Source organism: Hyaena hyaena, unplaced genomic scaffold, assembly GCF_003009895.1.
Source record: "Hyaena hyaena isolate Hyena2069 unplaced genomic scaffold, ASM300989v1 scaffold_638, whole genome shotgun sequence".
Lineage (NCBI taxonomy): Eukaryota > Metazoa > Chordata > Mammalia > Carnivora > Hyaenidae > Hyaena > Hyaena hyaena.
The window spans coordinates 1-16,939 of NW_024081270.1; the positions used below are offsets into that span (position 1 = coordinate 1).

General features: G+C 49.4%; 1 protein-coding gene across 1 annotated transcript; it reads left to right on the top strand.

Moving 5' to 3' along the window:
• Positions 1-7,718: 7,718 nt before the first annotated feature.
• On the top strand, positions 7,719-14,646 carry LOC120219691 (interstitial collagenase-like). Its single transcript, XM_039216550.1, is given in 12 exon segments — positions 7,719-7,786; positions 7,788-7,815; positions 8,210-8,454; positions 8,548-8,696; positions 8,920-9,045; positions 10,328-10,483; positions 10,955-11,072; positions 12,257-12,384; positions 12,945-12,998; positions 13,001-13,106; positions 13,691-13,794; positions 13,986-14,646. Coding segments are annotated over 12 exon segments (1,392 nt in total). The 3' UTR covers positions 14,096-14,646.
• Positions 14,647-16,939: the final 2,293 nt, after the last annotated feature.

Here is a 16,939-nt window from a genome sequence, read left to right on the forward strand (position 1 = left end):
AGTGGATTCTGCGTCTTTTTTCTCCCAATCTCTCAGGTTTTGTAAGGTTTCCAATGGCTTCAGATCTTTTCTGTGTGATGTATGGGCGCGAGTGCAAGTACGGAGCTCCTTACTTCTCCGCCATCTTGCCCTCCCTCCTCACTGGGTTATTTTTTAACACATATCTTTCAATTCAGAAAAACATCAGTACTCACCGAGCAATGTGTCTCAGTGTGACAGGGTCTGATACACATATCACACACATTATTCAGCTTGACTCTCCTAAAAACCTTTTAGGGAGATATTATTATTCTTATCTCTGTTCTCCTGTTCTCCAGCAAAGGAAGCAGCCTAGGAAAGAAGACAGTCAGGATTCATGCTCCTCTCTGCCTCTCACCAAAATCTTAATCCTTCCAGTTTATTTATTTATTTTTGTTTGAGTATAGTTGTGCACTATTGACGGGAATGCAGCCTGGTGCAGCCACAGTGGTAAACAGTATGAAGTTTCCTCAAAAAGTCAAAAATACAAATACCCTGTGATCCAGGAATTACACTACTGGGTATTTACCCAAAACATGCAAAAATCGTAATTCAAAGGGTTACATGCACCCTAATGTTTATAGCAGTGCTATCAACAACAGCCAAACTGTGGAAGCAACCTTAGTGTCCATCGACTGATAAAGGGATAAAGAAGATGTGTTGTATACACAGTGGAATATTACTTGGCCATACAAAAGAATGAGATCTTGCTGTCTGCAACGATGTGGATGCAGCTGGAGAATATGATGTTAAGTGAAATTAATCCTTTCACTGTAACGGGCCACCTTCCATCTAACATCCCATGAACCCATGATCATGAAATTATTCAGATTTTCAGTGAAGCTACGTAAAGTCTCAGTCCCTTAGGGGTTGTATCAAACTTGTCCTATGTTTTCATTACTTTACTTTATATTCTCTCTTTTGATGGTGGGGAGATGCTTTATGAGCAACACTCGACCTTTGTAATTCCTGATTATAGGGGAAATCTATCAGGGAAATAATAGTCGTCATACTTTCCTCAAAACAGCTGACAGAGGATTCATTAATATAAGTTTGCTTTTAATAATCTGGAGGGAGAAGCACTATAATTTCCTTCTTTATAATTGAGCATCATAGAAGTTAAGAAGCTTGTCCATGGGCTCAGTTTTCAAGGGACAGGGCTGGGATTCAAACCTGGGCCTGCTGACTCTCAGCTGGGCTTCATCAAACATGCTGCTTGGAAGGTATCAAAGCGCCACCTGCACCCTCACACGTGCGCAACAGTCATGTCACCTTAGGGAGCAAAGAATGGAAGCCAGAAAGAACACTGACTTTGAAATCTATTCACCCTGGGCCTAAATCTCAGCCACGTCTCACCCTGAGGAGGGCCATCTAAGTCCCAATTCCTCACCACTTGAAGATGTGTGGGGAGTGTCCTGCCTCGCCACTGCACAGATATCCTCTAGGAATTTGGTACCAAAACAACGCAGCTGAGCTGAAGTAACAGGTGGGTTGCAGAAATCTCTCTGCAGGAGCCTGGTGCCCACATGAGGGAAACCGTGCATCCTGATTTGGGAGCCATTGCAGTTTTCAAATATTGTACTTTATGGTCTGCACTTGCTCCTGTGGGCTTGTTGACATCTCGTGCCTCAATTAGAGGTACACTAGATGGATTCCCTCAAAGCGTAGACTCCATCTGCCAGCATTATGCACTGAGCAAATTCTGGGCCAAACACTCAACATTATGCTGATTTAATGAGCTCAAAAGAGATCTGACCTTTCAGTCATCTGTATAGTAGAACAAAAGTAACACCAGTGGGTTCTCCCTCGTCACAGAATACAAAGCATACTTCTCGGTCTGTGTCAATGAAATTAAATAAAATCACATGATTGTTTAGTTGGAAGCCCTGTGAATCAATATTTAATAATAATCTGTCTGTCTCTCTATCCATCCAACTATATTTCTAACTATCTTCTCTCAGTAACTCACTTAAAAGCCAAGAGGTCTGCATTATTCCCCCATATGTACTTAGAGCCTGGTTGCCTGTCTTGTGGTCCAAAGACCTGGGTCGCAGCCCCTTCCCAGCCACATGGTGGCTGTGCAATCTCATGCCAGTCCCCTAAACTATTGTGAGGACCTAGTTTCCTTGTCTAGCAGACAGGGCTAACAACAGCCACCCCAAGTGCTCTGGAGAAGTGCTGTGAAGACTAAGTTAAGCCCCCGTAAAAGGTGTGAAGCTACATGGGTGTGTAGCGTTGTTCTTTTCATCCAGTGCACATTTGACCAAGAGTTGACTAATTGACAAAAAGCAATAGATCAAACTAGTTGGCCTCATAATAAATGAGGACTGAGGCATGAGTAACCTAGACAAATAAAACAACAACGCATCATGTGAAAATTCCTTGTTCCGAAGCAGAGGCAAATTCAGCAAAACAGGACATAATCGGTTTCATAATCTGAAACGGATTCACAGAAAAGGGATCTGAAGGCAGGAAATCAACACACATTGCAGAAGTCACAGCCTGGATTGCAGCATGACTAGGAGCCCACAGAGACGTCCCGGGCATCGCCGCACATCTCAAGCCTCCTGCCCCCCGTGGGGAGCGATGTGCCAGGTCCTGGCTGGCTCCCCCTGAAGCTTCTCCTGCGGAAGAGCCACACCTGCCGGAGAAGGCTGGCTCGTGCGAGGGCGGCGCCCTCATTACTGGTACGTAACTCGGAACACCTTGCTGATTATTTCATAAGTTACACCCGCCAGGAAACGTTCCTGGCCGCACACGAATAAAGCGTGGAGTCAGCGCTGAAGCAAATGACCTTCGCTCCAAACATTTACTCAACAGCCACTCACACTCTCACTGGCGTATTTTAAATAATTACTTGCCCCAAGGAGAGTGAAACACACTGAATCTAATCCTCCAGTGAAGCGTTTTGGCAGATAATTGAACCTGAAGCATCGGCTCCTTCGTTCCGCCCACACTTGCGGGTCGTCTCCTCCAAAGGGCCCGACCGGGCCACGGCGGGTGTGAGTGCAAACCGTCCTTGCAAACAACCACACACAGTGTGAGGACGGGACACAAAGCTGCAGCTGGAAGGGAGGTGTGGTTCCAGGAAGTTTCTTTTAGGATCACAGGGGAGGGGAGGAAGGGGAGAGATTCCACGGGGAAGAGATCGATGGCCAGTGAAGCCGCGACAGCATGATCTGTGACGCTGCCCATGCAGGTGCGGCCAGGCAGCCAGCCTTGTCGTGTGGCCTCATGCGGCCGCCCTCAGGGCCACAGAGCCTGCTGCTCTCCGGGGAATGTCCCCGACAGTAGGGACTATAGAGGGTGGAAGGAGGCTCGGGGTTCCCACTAAGATAGGAAAGTGGGGGAGACTTGAAGGGGCTACAGTCCTCTCAGTCCATCTCATCTGGGCTGTGACGCAGCTAAGTCACCAGGGACCTTTCATGGCAACCAAGGCAAGTTTCCAGGGTCCCAGCAGCCAGCAGCCCAGGGACCGCTGCCTCCCCATGAAATGTGGGCCTCGTGTGGGAGCCAAGCCTGGGAGCCCAAGTGCCACCATGTGGCCCTCCTCCCTCCTTCTGGAAAACCAGAGCTGGCTGGTGGTTCAGGTTCTCTCTGAGGGCGGTTATAATACGGGAAAGACACCGAGGGTGGAACCAGGCTCGATTCGCATCCAGCGTGGGAAAGTGGGCGTGCGCAGTGGAAGATCCACGTGTGGGGTCGGTGGACGGAGAGTTACCACAGGGACACACCAGGGTTTGGGGGAGATTCCAGCCAGACCGACCTGGGGATTCTTGCTGCATGCACACCAGGGTGAGGCGGCACCATGAGACAGCAAGGATGCAGCCTCCCTCTAACCTGACTCAGCACGGTTCTCCCCACGACTGGCCCAGGCAGGCCAGTGGGGGTGCCAAGGTCAAAGCCCGGAGGGCTTGGCTGGACTGCCTGCAGTTAGGTCAGGAGGCCCTCTCGCCATCTTGTGCTGCCAGCGGAAGGTGCATTTGCTTTCTTTGCCAAGAGTCACAGTGCAGTCTTCCAGCCCCAGGACACAGCAGAATCACCCCAGTCTGCCCCGTTTTGGCCAACAGTAGCAATCAGGGTCCCCAGCACTGGTGGCAGCTGTGAGTGAAAGACGAGTCGTGGCCTTAGAGAGGCACCTTGTGGGACAGCCCACACGGAGCACCAGTCGGAGCTGGGAGGGTTCTCAGCTCCTTCCTCTTCCGGGCTCCTGTCCCAGGTATTAGTGTCTCCTGTTAAGGCTTGTGTGACCACTGCACAGGCTCTCCTCTTGGGGAAAAACAAAGTCATGAAATGCAGATAATAATTCTTTCCTTGTTTGAGAAAAGGGTGACAAGAAGTCTTATCTAGTTCAACAAAATGTAAAGTGCTCCACTCACAAAAGCCAATCCGTGGCAACGCTTGGGCATTTGAATTCAGGCGGACAGTGCAGAGCAGACAAATTCTGTGCCCGAGGGCTGCCCAAGCACCACAGCACCTAATATTCTGGGAAGGAGTGGCCGTCCCGGGGCCAAGCAGAGGGGCGCTAGAGAGGCTGTGTTTATTGTCACCATCCGGTGAAGCCCGGGATGCCACACATCCTCCCAGCCAAGGCGAGGAGAAGGGTTAGGGCATGCATTGGAACCCCAAGCTTTCTGGTACCACTGTGGTGGGAACCTCCTCAAGTCACAGAGCTGATCAGGTGTTGATACAAAACTTGAACTACATCCTTCTGGTTACAGATTGCATGTATTTTTATTTCGCCCTCCTGCCCTGCCCCCATGGCATCACATAGCAAGTGTGATTTCATTTCGTCCAGATGGAGGCTTCAATGGCAAAACCTGAAACGACGCCACGTGCAGCACAGACCTGGTGAGGACCGGTGGGTGTGGGCAGGTGGCACCAGACCTGGGGCGCCACGGGAAGGTCTGCCGTACCCTCACAGGAACGCGCGGGTAGCCGTGCCGAGTCTATTCTTCGTGAGGGTGACTGTCATTTAGGAGTGAGCCCACCGGAATGTGGGCACCTGTGCAGGCCTGGGGGCGCTCGAGCTCCATGAAGATTCGGGGCTCTGGCACCATGTGGCCGGGCTCAGCAGCATCTGCACGTCTCGCCTGGGCTGCGTCCTGGGGGAGTTACGCAACCTCTTTGGGCATCAACCTCCTACTATTTTATAAACGAGTCAGCCTTCACGTCCTACCTGCTGAGTCCGACATGACTGAATGCACAAAGCACACGAAGCCTCAGAGCGTGCATGTGGCACACAGTGGGTGCACACCTGCTTTCGGTTATCACATGAGAATGGTTGTCTATCATGAGAGCTTCCTTAAGACACATCAAATGACGAATGCTTCTGATCACAGACCATTGGCAACAATGGCTTAAAAAAAGGATATGAGCTCATCCTCAAAATGAACTCAAAATTTGAAACAGAACCAAGTTAAGCTGAATTTCTGAGCACAGAAGAACATTCTACAGTTGACTTCAATATGGAAAGTGCATGTGGGAAGAGGCACAGTGTGAGGGCTTCCACTCTGTCTGCATGAGGAAAACCAAAAACAAGAACAGATGGAGGTTATTTGACTCTTTAAGGAAAAAGTCAGTGGTCAATGGATGTGCCCACATGCTAGAGCCCTACAGGGGAAGCCACCATCCTAGGGCCTAGAGCCAGGGAAGAGGGGAGAGGAGGGGCCCACGACCACTGCCCTCCACCTCACTGCCATCAGTGTGGGGGACACACCCAGGGTTTTGCTTGAGCAAAGTGTACGACAATTTTAAAAATGAGTCACAAAACATTTTACCAAATAACCCCTAGATTTCTTACTATAGGAGCCTTATTAAACCACTGTTGTGGTTTCCTGAATTCACCTGGGGTCTCCTGTCCTGTCACTGTGGCTCGGAGTGGGCCAGGGGATCCCTGGCCGGAAGCACCAGAGCAGAGGTGACCATCTCCGCACCCCAGGAAGCGTCGCCGCGCATGAGCCGGGAGCTCCTGCTTCACCTTGGCTGGAAAAGCACAGCCTCTCTTCCCACCCGTCCCAGGAAATACTGCCTTTCCGGATATCCCTTGGCTCCGCAGGCATCAGGAGTCCTGGTGAAAGAGACAATTTGCTCTCTTGTGAGAAGGTCTCTCGCTTTTCTGCGTGCACTCCTGCACTACTCCACCGAATCGACAGGGCGGGGTACCAATGAGCTCCTACCATCACGCGCCGGGCGTGTGCATGAGCATCTCTCTGGTGCCCAGGGTAATGTCAGGGGCACTTCTTACAGAGTAGGGGTTTATAAAGCCCATGGAACCCTGTGGAATCAAACTGCCTTGGCAGGAAAGAAGAGAGCCAACCACCAAAGAGGAAGGAGCGGAGATACAGTGTGGATATCCCGTCCACTCTGCCTGTCAAGGTCATGGTCTCAGGGAAGGCAGTTAGCTTGCCAGAGGGAGAAGCCATTGGACTAGGGCCCTGGAGGACCAGAAGGTGTTCATATGCAGGACAGAGGTATTAATCACATTTCCATGGATGTGGTTGCTTAGAATGAGGTTACGGTTTTAAAGGGATTGCATCATGAAAAGCAGAAACACAAGGTTAAGGTGGGTGCAGAGATCTGACAAACGTCCGGGAGTAGGAGCGAAGGTTGACCAAGGTCAGGACACACCGGGCCAGACTGACCCTCCAGGGTCTCCTCCCCCGGTCCTCCAGGGACATGGATGTCTGTGTCTTCTCTGTGATGATGTCACAGCACAAACCCGAGGTCCCGTGGAGAACTGACTGACCCACTTCTCGGTTCTCCTCCCAGAGGCTGGGGCAGAGCAGACACTATGTAAGAGACTGGAATGGAGACACGCGTATGTGATGGGATCAATGATCACAGCCACATGCGTGAAACGTGTTCAACTGTCCAGGAGCAGCCCGTGGCAGGCACACAGACTTGCCACGGGTCCTTGTGATGTGGCTCCACCCATGGCCTCCACACAGCCGTCCAGATGCGTCCCAGGGAACCAGACGAGGCAGGGCTGGGGCGACGTGGTGAATTGTAGCCCCCATTCCGTGGGCTGGACAGCCTAATTATCGGCAGCCTCACTGCAGGCTGACCTGTGATTCAGAGAGGACATGAAGAAGCTTAAAAACACAGGGGGAAATGCTTTGTAAATTTTCCATTTACCAAGGCTTTTCCAGCCAGTGACCCCCAGAGTGGGTCTTGCCGGGGAGAAGAGAAGGAGAGAAGGAGCGGAGCACGCACAGCCTGTCTTCCCTCCGTCTGCAGGGCAGTACACGCTGAGCCCTGCACCTGTAGACCAGTGGGATCAAGTCGTGACGTTCACTTTTCTGAAAGTCCGTACACCGCTCTGTAGGTTGTACATTGTAGTGTAGATAGTAAGGGCCTTGCTTAAGAGAGCAGAGAATTAATAAGAGAACTCAATTGTGTGGGAGAAGGCGTGTCTCTTTGTTGATGTCCTGTTGGGTCATAATGATAAGATTGTAAAGACAGAAGAAAAGATTAAAGGTTAACCTGCTTTATGTCACAATTTTTGAAAGCTGAGACCACATGTTACAAATGAAGAGCATGTAACTCTTCTGGGCAGATGTGAATCAGATAGGCTTTGGTTTTGTGGGGGCTGTGAGGACCCTACAAAAGGGGGTGCCTGCAGGCAGGCACCCTGGAGCAGCAGCAGGTGAGGGGCATCGAAGGCCTTCAGCAGAGAGCGGAGAACGACACGGGTCGGCATGCCCAGACTTCCTCTGCTGCTGCTGCTCTGGGGCGTGGGCCCTCACGTCTTCACGGCGCTTGCTCAGAAACGAGCAAGATGCGGAGATGGTCCGGGTAAATGCTGATTTCCACATGCCATTCTCATGTTTCCAAGGTCGAGGGCTAGAAACTCAAGCAAGTTTGGGGTTCATTCTACAGTAACTACTTTCTCTGAAACAGACTCCCTTATAACAAAAAGAAAAATCTGCTCACTCATCTGTAGATATTTCTTTGGAACATAGAGGGAAACAGAAAGAGAGAGTCCTGACTTCACAGTGTTATTGTTAGTAAGCCTAATAAAGGCTGTGAAATCATTGCAGATGCAGACAGGGTTTGTTTTTTTTTCTCCCTCTTTGCACTAAGTCTTCAAGACAAAAGAACATCTCTATCCACACAGTGAAATCCTGAAAATTTTCAGGAAAAAATGAGAAAGGTTTCACACCTCGTGTTTTGATATTCTCTTTATCAGGAATACCTACAAAAGTACTACAACTTGAAGATTAGAACTAACAAATCCGAAAGGCAGAGAAACAGCGGCTTAGTGGTTGAAAAGCTGAAGGAAATGCAGAAATTCTTTGGGCTGAAGGTCACTGGGCTGCCAGACACTGAAACCCTGAGCGTGATGCAGCAGGCCAGGTGTGGGGTGCCCGACGTGGCTCAGTACGTCCTCACTGACGGGAACCCTCGGTGGGAGCACACACACCTGACCTACAGGTAACCAGAAGGGGCCCCAGAGTGAGGACTCTGTTCCCCATCAGAGCCCTGAGAAAGGAGGTCCGATATGTCTCTGTTTTATTTCATGTGAAGGATCGAAAATTACACACCAGATCTGCCAAGAGCAGAGGTGGACGATGCCATTGACAAAGCCTTTCAACTCTGGAGTAACGCCACCGTCCTGACCTTCACCAAGCTCTCCGAGGGTCAGGCAGACATAGTGCTATCCTTTGTCTGGGGAGGTAAGCCCGGCTTGTCTCCCAAACCCATTCTGCACTTCACCTTCCACGGCTCCCAGACCTGCCCTGCTGGGCTGAGGGTTCTATGGAAGGGTGTTGATTTTATGGGCCAAAGAAGGGAAGATTCATAGACAAAGAATAGCTTTGAGCTCCTGGTCACTGCGCTCGCCTCCCCAGGGAAGCCAGACGTAATGGGGGTCTGTACCTGCTGCTCTGCCCTCCACAGATCACGGCGATAACTCCCACTTTGGGGGACCCAGAAGCCCGCTTGCTCATGCTTTCCCACCAGGAAGAGGCATTGGAGGAGATGTGCATTTTGATGAAGAAAAAACATGGACCAATGACTTCAGAAGTGAGACCACAAGTTCTTCCTATTTCCCCCTTTCATGGGTCAATGATTTCTTTTGAAGAATGCCTTTAGTAAAGTGAGCCAGCTTTGTGATCAGTCTTAAATACTTTAGTAAACGTAAGCTTTTATTAAAACTATAATAGTTGCTTAGAAAGCTAATGGTAACTCTGGTCTCATTTATTTAAAAATGTAAGGGAATATTGGGGCACCTGGGTGGCTCAGTCGGTTAAGTGTCCGACTTCGGCTCAGGTCATCATCTCACGGTTCATGGGTTCGAGCCCCACGTCGGACTCTGTGCTGATGGCTCAGAGCCTGGAGCTGCTTCGGATTCTGTGTCTCCCTCTCTCTCTGACCCTCCCCTGCTCACGCTCTCACTCACTCTCTCTCTCTCAGAAATAAGTAAAATATTAAAAAGAATTTTAAATGTAAGGGAATATTATTTCTGCAAGTGATACCATTTTACCAACAAAAATACGTTACTTTAAAAATGTTCCTAGATGGGGCGCCTGGGTGGCTTAGTCGGTTAAGCGTCCAACTTTCGCTTAGGTCATGATCTCGCGGTTCGTGGGTTCGAGCCCCGCGTCGGGCTCTATGCTGACTCCCAGCTCAGAGCCTGGAGCCTGTTTCAGTCTGTGACTCCCTCTCTCTCTGACCCTCCCCTGCTCATGCTGTCTCTCTCTCTCCTAGAAATAAAAAAAAAAAAATTTTTAAAAAATAAAAATAAAAAAAAATAAAAATGTTGCTAGGTTGTTTTAAATCACACTGTCACATATATAATTATATACCAAAATTTTAAAGGGTTATTTTTGGTAAAGTGATTTGGGGGAATTTTTCTTGGTACTTTGCTGTGTTATCTGCATTTTCAGAAGTAGGCATAATGTAAGATTTATGAGCAGAAAAAAAATAATAACTGTCCATAGAATCCTATTATTCCTCTAGAATATAGCACTTTCTACCTTATTTTATGATATTTATTAATCAACGGGGTTTTTCTTTGCCAGCTGAGTTTCTTCCAGGAATTATACTAGTTCAATCTCAGAAATTCAAACTTGAATCAGCCCACCTAAATTATTAAGACATTCCCCTTTCTTTAATTAAATGCACACACACACACACACACACACACACACACACATACCCCACACAGACTCCACCAGATACAAACCAAAACTGCACAAAGAAAGTCACCAGTAAAGCTTCTGAGGTATGGATGTTTATATTTCCCTCTTGGGCTCCTCAAAACTGCATTCCAATAATCGCAAACATGTTTTATTGGTCTTTTTAGACTTCAACTTGTATTATGTTGCTGCACATGAAGTGGGCCACGCCCTTGGACTAGGCCATATTGATGATCTTGGCTCTCTAATGTTCTCCAGTTACCTCTACTATGGTGATGTCCTGCTGTCTCAAAAGGACCTCAGTGCCATCCAGGCCATCTACGGTGAGCACAAAGTGACACGTGCTGACGGCCAGCTCAGAGCCTGGAGCCTGCTTTGGATTCTGTGACTCCCTCTCTCTCTGACCCTCCCCTGCTCACACTGCCTCTCTCTCTCAGAAATAAATAAAACATTTAAAAAAATTTTTTTAATGCTGGACAATTAGGGATCTAGATAATGGGTTTCAAATAAACAGCTATGTCCTTTAAGAAAGAACCTTCCTTCTGTAGGGCAGCTGGGTGGCTCAGTCACTTGACCATCTGACTCTTGATTGTGGCTCAGGTCATGATCTCAGGGCAGTGGGATCAAGCCCTGTGTTGGGCTCCATGATGAGTACAGAGCCTGTTTGTTTCTCTCTAGCACATGCGTGCTTTTGCTCTGTCTAAAATAAAAAAATAGAGCCTTCATTTTAAATGTTTTTGTGTTCACATAATATGTCAACTTAACTTTCTTCAGGAGCTCTATTTATTTTTTAGGATCCTCCAAAAATCCCATCCAACCAAAAGAACCACCAATACCACGAGCCTGTGATAGCAAGCTAACATTTGACGCTGTGACCAAAATTCGCGGAGAATCATTCTTCTTTAAAAATTGGTAAAAAAAAAAAAAGAAAAGAAAAGAAAAAGAAACAAAGAAAGAAATCATTCACACTGACTTATGTTTTTAAATTGTTCTGACATTTTTGTTGAATATTCTATATGTTTCTTTATCAGTATGTTTTTAATTGGTCATTTTAATAGTAGTGCATTGGCATGAAATGATTTGTTCTTCAAAAATTTTTATCACAGATAAGGGGCACCTAGCTGGCTCAGCCAGAAGAGCCTATGATGCTTGACCTCAGGGTCATGAGTCAAGCCCCACGCTGGGTATAGAAATTACTTGGAAGGAAGGAAGGAAGGAAGGAAGGAAGGAAGGAAGGAAGGAAGGAAGGAAGGAAGGAAGGAAGGAGGGAAGGAGGGAAGGAAGGAAGGAAGAAAGGAAGGAAGGAAGGAAAAGAAAGAGAAAGAAAGAAAAACAAAATTTTATCACAGATAAATCATTCAATCGCCAGAAAATTCATAAAGTGAAAGGCATTGTAGGGCTTCCACTCGACACTAGCACACATGCAAGTATGTGGAGTTAGGCAGACAGATCACAGGCTTGTCAGTAATGGAGCAAGAGATGGTCTTCCAACTCCTTTCAGGTTGCCGCTGTCTGGGATGATAAATGTGTTAGGAGTTAGAACAAATAGGGGCTTCTGAACACCGCTGTTCACATCACGTCTCTCCACCAGGCTGAGGGCAGTGTAGCCTCGGGCCCAGAAAGGAAGGCCCAGGAGACCTCAGGGGCTGGAGGTACTGACGGGCATGAGTGCTGACGCCGCAGGGGCCTTGGTGGCGGCTCCCGGGGCTGTGTCTGCTAGGAGGCTGACAAGGAAGGTTCTCTCCTGGGGCGTGAGCCTTCTGATCCTTCCCAAGGCTGGTGGCTCATTCTGCACGTCCGTTCGGTCTCTGCGGTCTTGGGAACCCTTTGGCCAGCCCATGTAGGAGCCTGGGCTGAGCTGTTACAAACGGAAAATCCTAAAATGGAGAAGTTTGGTCAGCCGCTCACACCTCCGTCAGCCTCCTCGGTCAGCCTGGTCTCCGTGTGTCATCTGCTGGCACGTAGGGCTCCTGTGAATGAGACCCCGTAGGCAGAGGGCCCGGCATGTGGGGGCTCGAATGATTCGTGTCCGGGGAGAAGAGCTGGAAAGCAACCGAGGCTGCTGCACTACAGTCTTCTCCCTTCTTCTGAATCAGGTTCTTCCTACGCACAGGCGTCTTCTACAAAGCAGTCAATGTCATTTCTGACTTCTGGGAATCACTGTTAAATGGAGCAGACGCTGCTTATGAAATTGCCAGCAGAGATGAAGTTTTATTTTTTAAAGGTAAAGCTTCTGGGGGATTCTTCGTTGTTGGTTTTATGAGGTATATTTTTCATTAAGTTGGTTGGGTTTTTGTTTTTTTTTTTGGTTGAAAGCCAAGGGGGCCATTTAAATAAGTCAAGAATCTTGAAACGGCTCTAACGTGTGTGAAGAAAATAAGGAGGACTTGCACACACGTGAGGTCTCAGAGTGCCCGTGGGTGAGGTGGGACGTGTTTGTGCCGATACTCCAGCATCACAACGTGAGGTGGACTGATGTACTGCAGGAGCTAAGCGCGCAAATACCAAATCCTTTGCCAGGAACTGAGAGGTGCCTTCCAGGGAGGTGAGGGGACGTGCCGCGCCCACAGGGCCCCGTGAGCCCCCCCCCCCCCCCCCCCCGCACTCCCTGTGCAGCTGGGGAAGCCCGCCCGCCACACTCAGGGAAATGCCTGGCTCGAGGGCACCTCACTTCGGGACGAAGGCCGTGTCCACCTCTTGTGAACGAGTGTCTGCAGAAAAGCCTGCCTACTGTCCCCAGAGCCCCCCGCAAAGTGTTTTCATAGTCGATTTTTCGGCTGACAGGTGATAAATACTGGGCGTATAAGGAGCGCCAGACGCCGTCCGGATATCCCAGAGAGCCTGCAGCTCGTCGGGCTTCCCCAAATGGGTGAAGAAAATCGACGCCGCCGTTCACGAGGAGGAGACTGGGAAGACGTACTTCTGTGTTGCCAACAAGCACTGGAGGTAAACACAGACAGGGAGTCGGGTCCCTCAGCAGCAGGAGAGCTGCCTTTCTAAGAAATTTCTCAAACCGTGCCGAACCTCCATCCGCCCTTGGTGGACGGACACAGCCGGGCCAAGGGTCAGTTAGTCCCCTGTCTGCTATCATCAAGCCACATCTGTCCTTGGAAGGCGAAGGACTTGTAGGGTGGAGTTTAAAAAGGTGATAAAAAGCAGGAACACCCAAAAGGAACCTTCTTTCCCACAGTGTCTCTCCTTGATAGGGCAGACAATGGAGTCCGAGATGAAATTTGAACCAGATTTCAGAGCTGAAGCTGCTTTCGGAAGGGCCCAGTCTGTCCAGTCTCCCAGAACCCTATTTCTATTAGTTTCATGCCAGCAACGCACCCAATCATAACTGCTTAAAGCGGCCACTGGTTTTCCACAAAATGTAAATAAAAGTAGCCCCCGCCTCTCAGACTTACTGTGAAGGGTGAAAGAATCAGTATACTCAAACCACTCGGAACAGTGACTTAATACCTCATCCTGAGTATTACTTATTGTTATGAATCACACATTCTGAAATTTCTAATAATTGTTTTTACCAGGTATGATGAAAACACGCAGTCCATGGATGCAGGTTTTCCCAAAGAGATAAATCAGGACTTTCCTGGGATTGGCGAAAAAGTTGATGCTGTCTTCCAAGATGGAGGTGAAGACACCCCAGTTTCTCCATTTCATGGCCATAAAATGTATGTCCTGTTGTATGAAATGACAAATGTACTGTTCCTTAGATAGGAAGGCAAATTGCATGTGAGGAAATGTACTTTTTTTTCAAGAGTTCATGTGTAAAATCACCATCTATTTGTCTAATATGATCGTTATCTTTCATTTTAGTCCTAGGATTTTCCTATTTCTTTCATGGGAAAAGGCAGTACAAATTTGATCCTAAAACCAAGCGAATCTTGACTCTCCTGAAAACCAACAGCTGGTTCCACTGCAGAAATATGTGAGGATCGACTATCACAAAGGAGAAAAGAAAAATACCCCTGAGGGGCCCAGGACAGGTGTTTTTCCAAGGACCCCGATATTTCAATGTTTTGTCTTCATCTCTTGGCTGTACTGAGGCGCAGGTGTGTGCAGACAGTCTCATTTAACCTCGACCCAGAGACCATCTGTGTTGGTGAGATTGTCACCTTCCACGATTCCCACAACTTAGCTGCGAGTGAGCGCTGGGGCCTCACGGTTGTGCCCATCCCTAGGGTTACAGGCAGAAAAGCTTTTCGTCAGTATTTTATGATATCTTAAGTAACTGTGCTTCTCATAATAACACGTTCTCAAGTATTATGTCTCTAAGGTTAGGCAAGAGCAGCATGAAGTGTGTGGGAAGATCGGATGTACAGAATTTCAAGCACCTGCCCTTCTCACGCGTAGGCATCACCTGAGGGGCAGGGGCACTTATCGACCCACCTCTCTGGTTTTGGTTGCAAGCTAAGCTTTAAGTCAAATTATGGAAGGGATTGGGGTGCCTGGCTGGCTCAGTCGGTAGAGCACGGCACTCTTGATCTCGGGGTGGTGGGTTCCAGCCCCATGTGAGGCATAGAGCTCACTTTATGAAAAACAAAAATGAGCAGCTTTTTAAAAAATCGTAATAGCGAAAGGGATTTCCTAACTTTTGGATTTGGTAGGTTTATGTATATTCCCCCAGCCTTATTGGACTTATCTCCATCTTCTTGGCGAGAAAGTCCAGAGCCATAAGCTAGTGAATACCCTCAAATTTACTGCAGAAACATGAGTGGGCTGCTTCGGCTGCTGGGCGACATCCTAGCTGTCCTCATGAGGAGAGGAGCTTGTCCCTGAACATTCATCTGATGGCTCCTGTCCTCCAGGGAGCACTCCAGGCAGAGCACTCTGGGCGGGTCACATTATGCAGATACACATTCTCAGAGTCTGATTGCTGCTGAAAATCAATGCTATGCAAATCAGCTCTTCTGCTCACACAACTTATTTCTCATAGGTTTTCTGATGTCACTCTGTGGTCAAGGTACCTCGATTTTATAGTCAATTATTTGTATAACGTTGAATTTTTTTTCTGTTTATCAAGATAATAAATGCATGCTCAGTAATTCTGGGCAAGACGCCAAGCTGGCTGTGGGCTGCTTCCTGTGAATCAGAGCCTCAGAAGTAAGGGGAGGTTGGTGAATTCCAGAATAGACACAAATGGGGAGAAAACCTGAGTGGGAGGGGGGGGGTGGGGGGGGGGGGCGCGTCCAGCGGCGTCCGAGCGGGGGCGGGACTGCGGGAGCGCGTTCCCCCTGGATTGTGGGGGTGGGGGGGCGTCCAGCGGCGTCCGAGCGGGGGCGGGACTGCGGGAGCAAGTTCTGCGGCTGCCCCTTCTCTCCCACTCGCTGCTGGGACCCTGCACCCACACAGCAGGCCCGGGCGGGGCAGGACGAGCGAGAGACCAGGGCTGCGGTCAGGGCAGTGACCGTCTTCCCCACGCAGCGAAGTCTCAGGCCCCACGGGGTCTCGCCCCCTCTGCCCCTCGTGGTCTAGTGTTGCCCCCTGGCTGCCGCACTCCAGCCGCTCTGGCCTCTCGCTCTTTGCGGAGCGCGTGACGTGTGCTCGGACCTCAGCGCCTTTGCGTGCGCGGCTGGGCCCCCCTCCCGCAGCCCCGCTCCGGCGCCCTCCCGCGGGGCCTTCGCTGCTTCCTGGGGCGTCTCGGCGCCCCCTCCGTGCAGACGGGCCCTGGCTGCCCCCCCCTCCGCCCCCGGCTCTGCAGCGGCCGCACGGCCCCCGGCGCCCCCGGCACACCTGCGTCCGGCGCCCCCGGCACACCTGCGTCCGTCCCTGCACGGGAGGCTCCGTGCACAGAGGCCATCCTGAGCTTCTGTGTGATTTTTGTTGTTGCTTTGCGCTCTTTGTCCGTCTTACTGACACAACTCGGGAGGCAAGTAGGCGCGCACCAAAAATTAATAAATTAATACTGAATGGATGCAGGATGCCCGCAAAGCCGGGGCGCCGGTGACAAGGCGCGGGGTGCCCGGCCAGCTCCCGAGGACCCAGCGGCGCGCCCCCGCCGGGACACGCAGCAGCTCCCCAAGTGCCCGGAGCCTGACCCAGAATTTCTGCATGGCTCCTGGCGGGGAGGGTCCTCTGATGAGGCCGGGAAATGAGAGCCGTTGAGGGCACTCTCTCGCCGAACGCCTGCCCAGAGCTGCTCCTCCTCTGTCTTGGTCCAGCTCGCAGAGGGCACGCCGGCACCCAGGCCTTAAATCCACCCGCAGACTCCGGAGGCACCGACAGTTTCATAGAAATACGGGATCACAGGGGAAATGTGCGTTTCTAATATACATCTGACAGAGGACTTTGACCCAGGAGAGATAAAAAGTTCCTACAAATCAATAATAAACTGACAACCCAATTATAAATACGCAAAAGTCTTTTTCGTTTTTAAATTTACATCCAAGTTAGTTAGCATGTAGTGCAATAATGATTTTAGGAGTAGATTCCTTAATGCCCCTTAGCCCATCCCCCCCCAAACACCTCCAGCAACCCTCAGTTTGTCCTCTATATTTAAGAGTGAGTCTCTTATGTTTTGTTCCCCTCCTGTTTTTCTATTATTTTTGCTTCCCTTCCCTTATGTTCATCTGTTTTGTATATTAAATTCTACATATTAGTAAAGTCATATGATATTTGTCTTTCTCTGAGTAATTTTGCTCAGCATAATACACTCTAGTTCCATCCACGTAGTTGTAAATGGCAAGATATCATTTTTTTCATTAGCAATATTCCATTGTGTGTGTGTGTGTATATACATACCACATCTTCTTTATCCACTCATCAGTCAATGGATA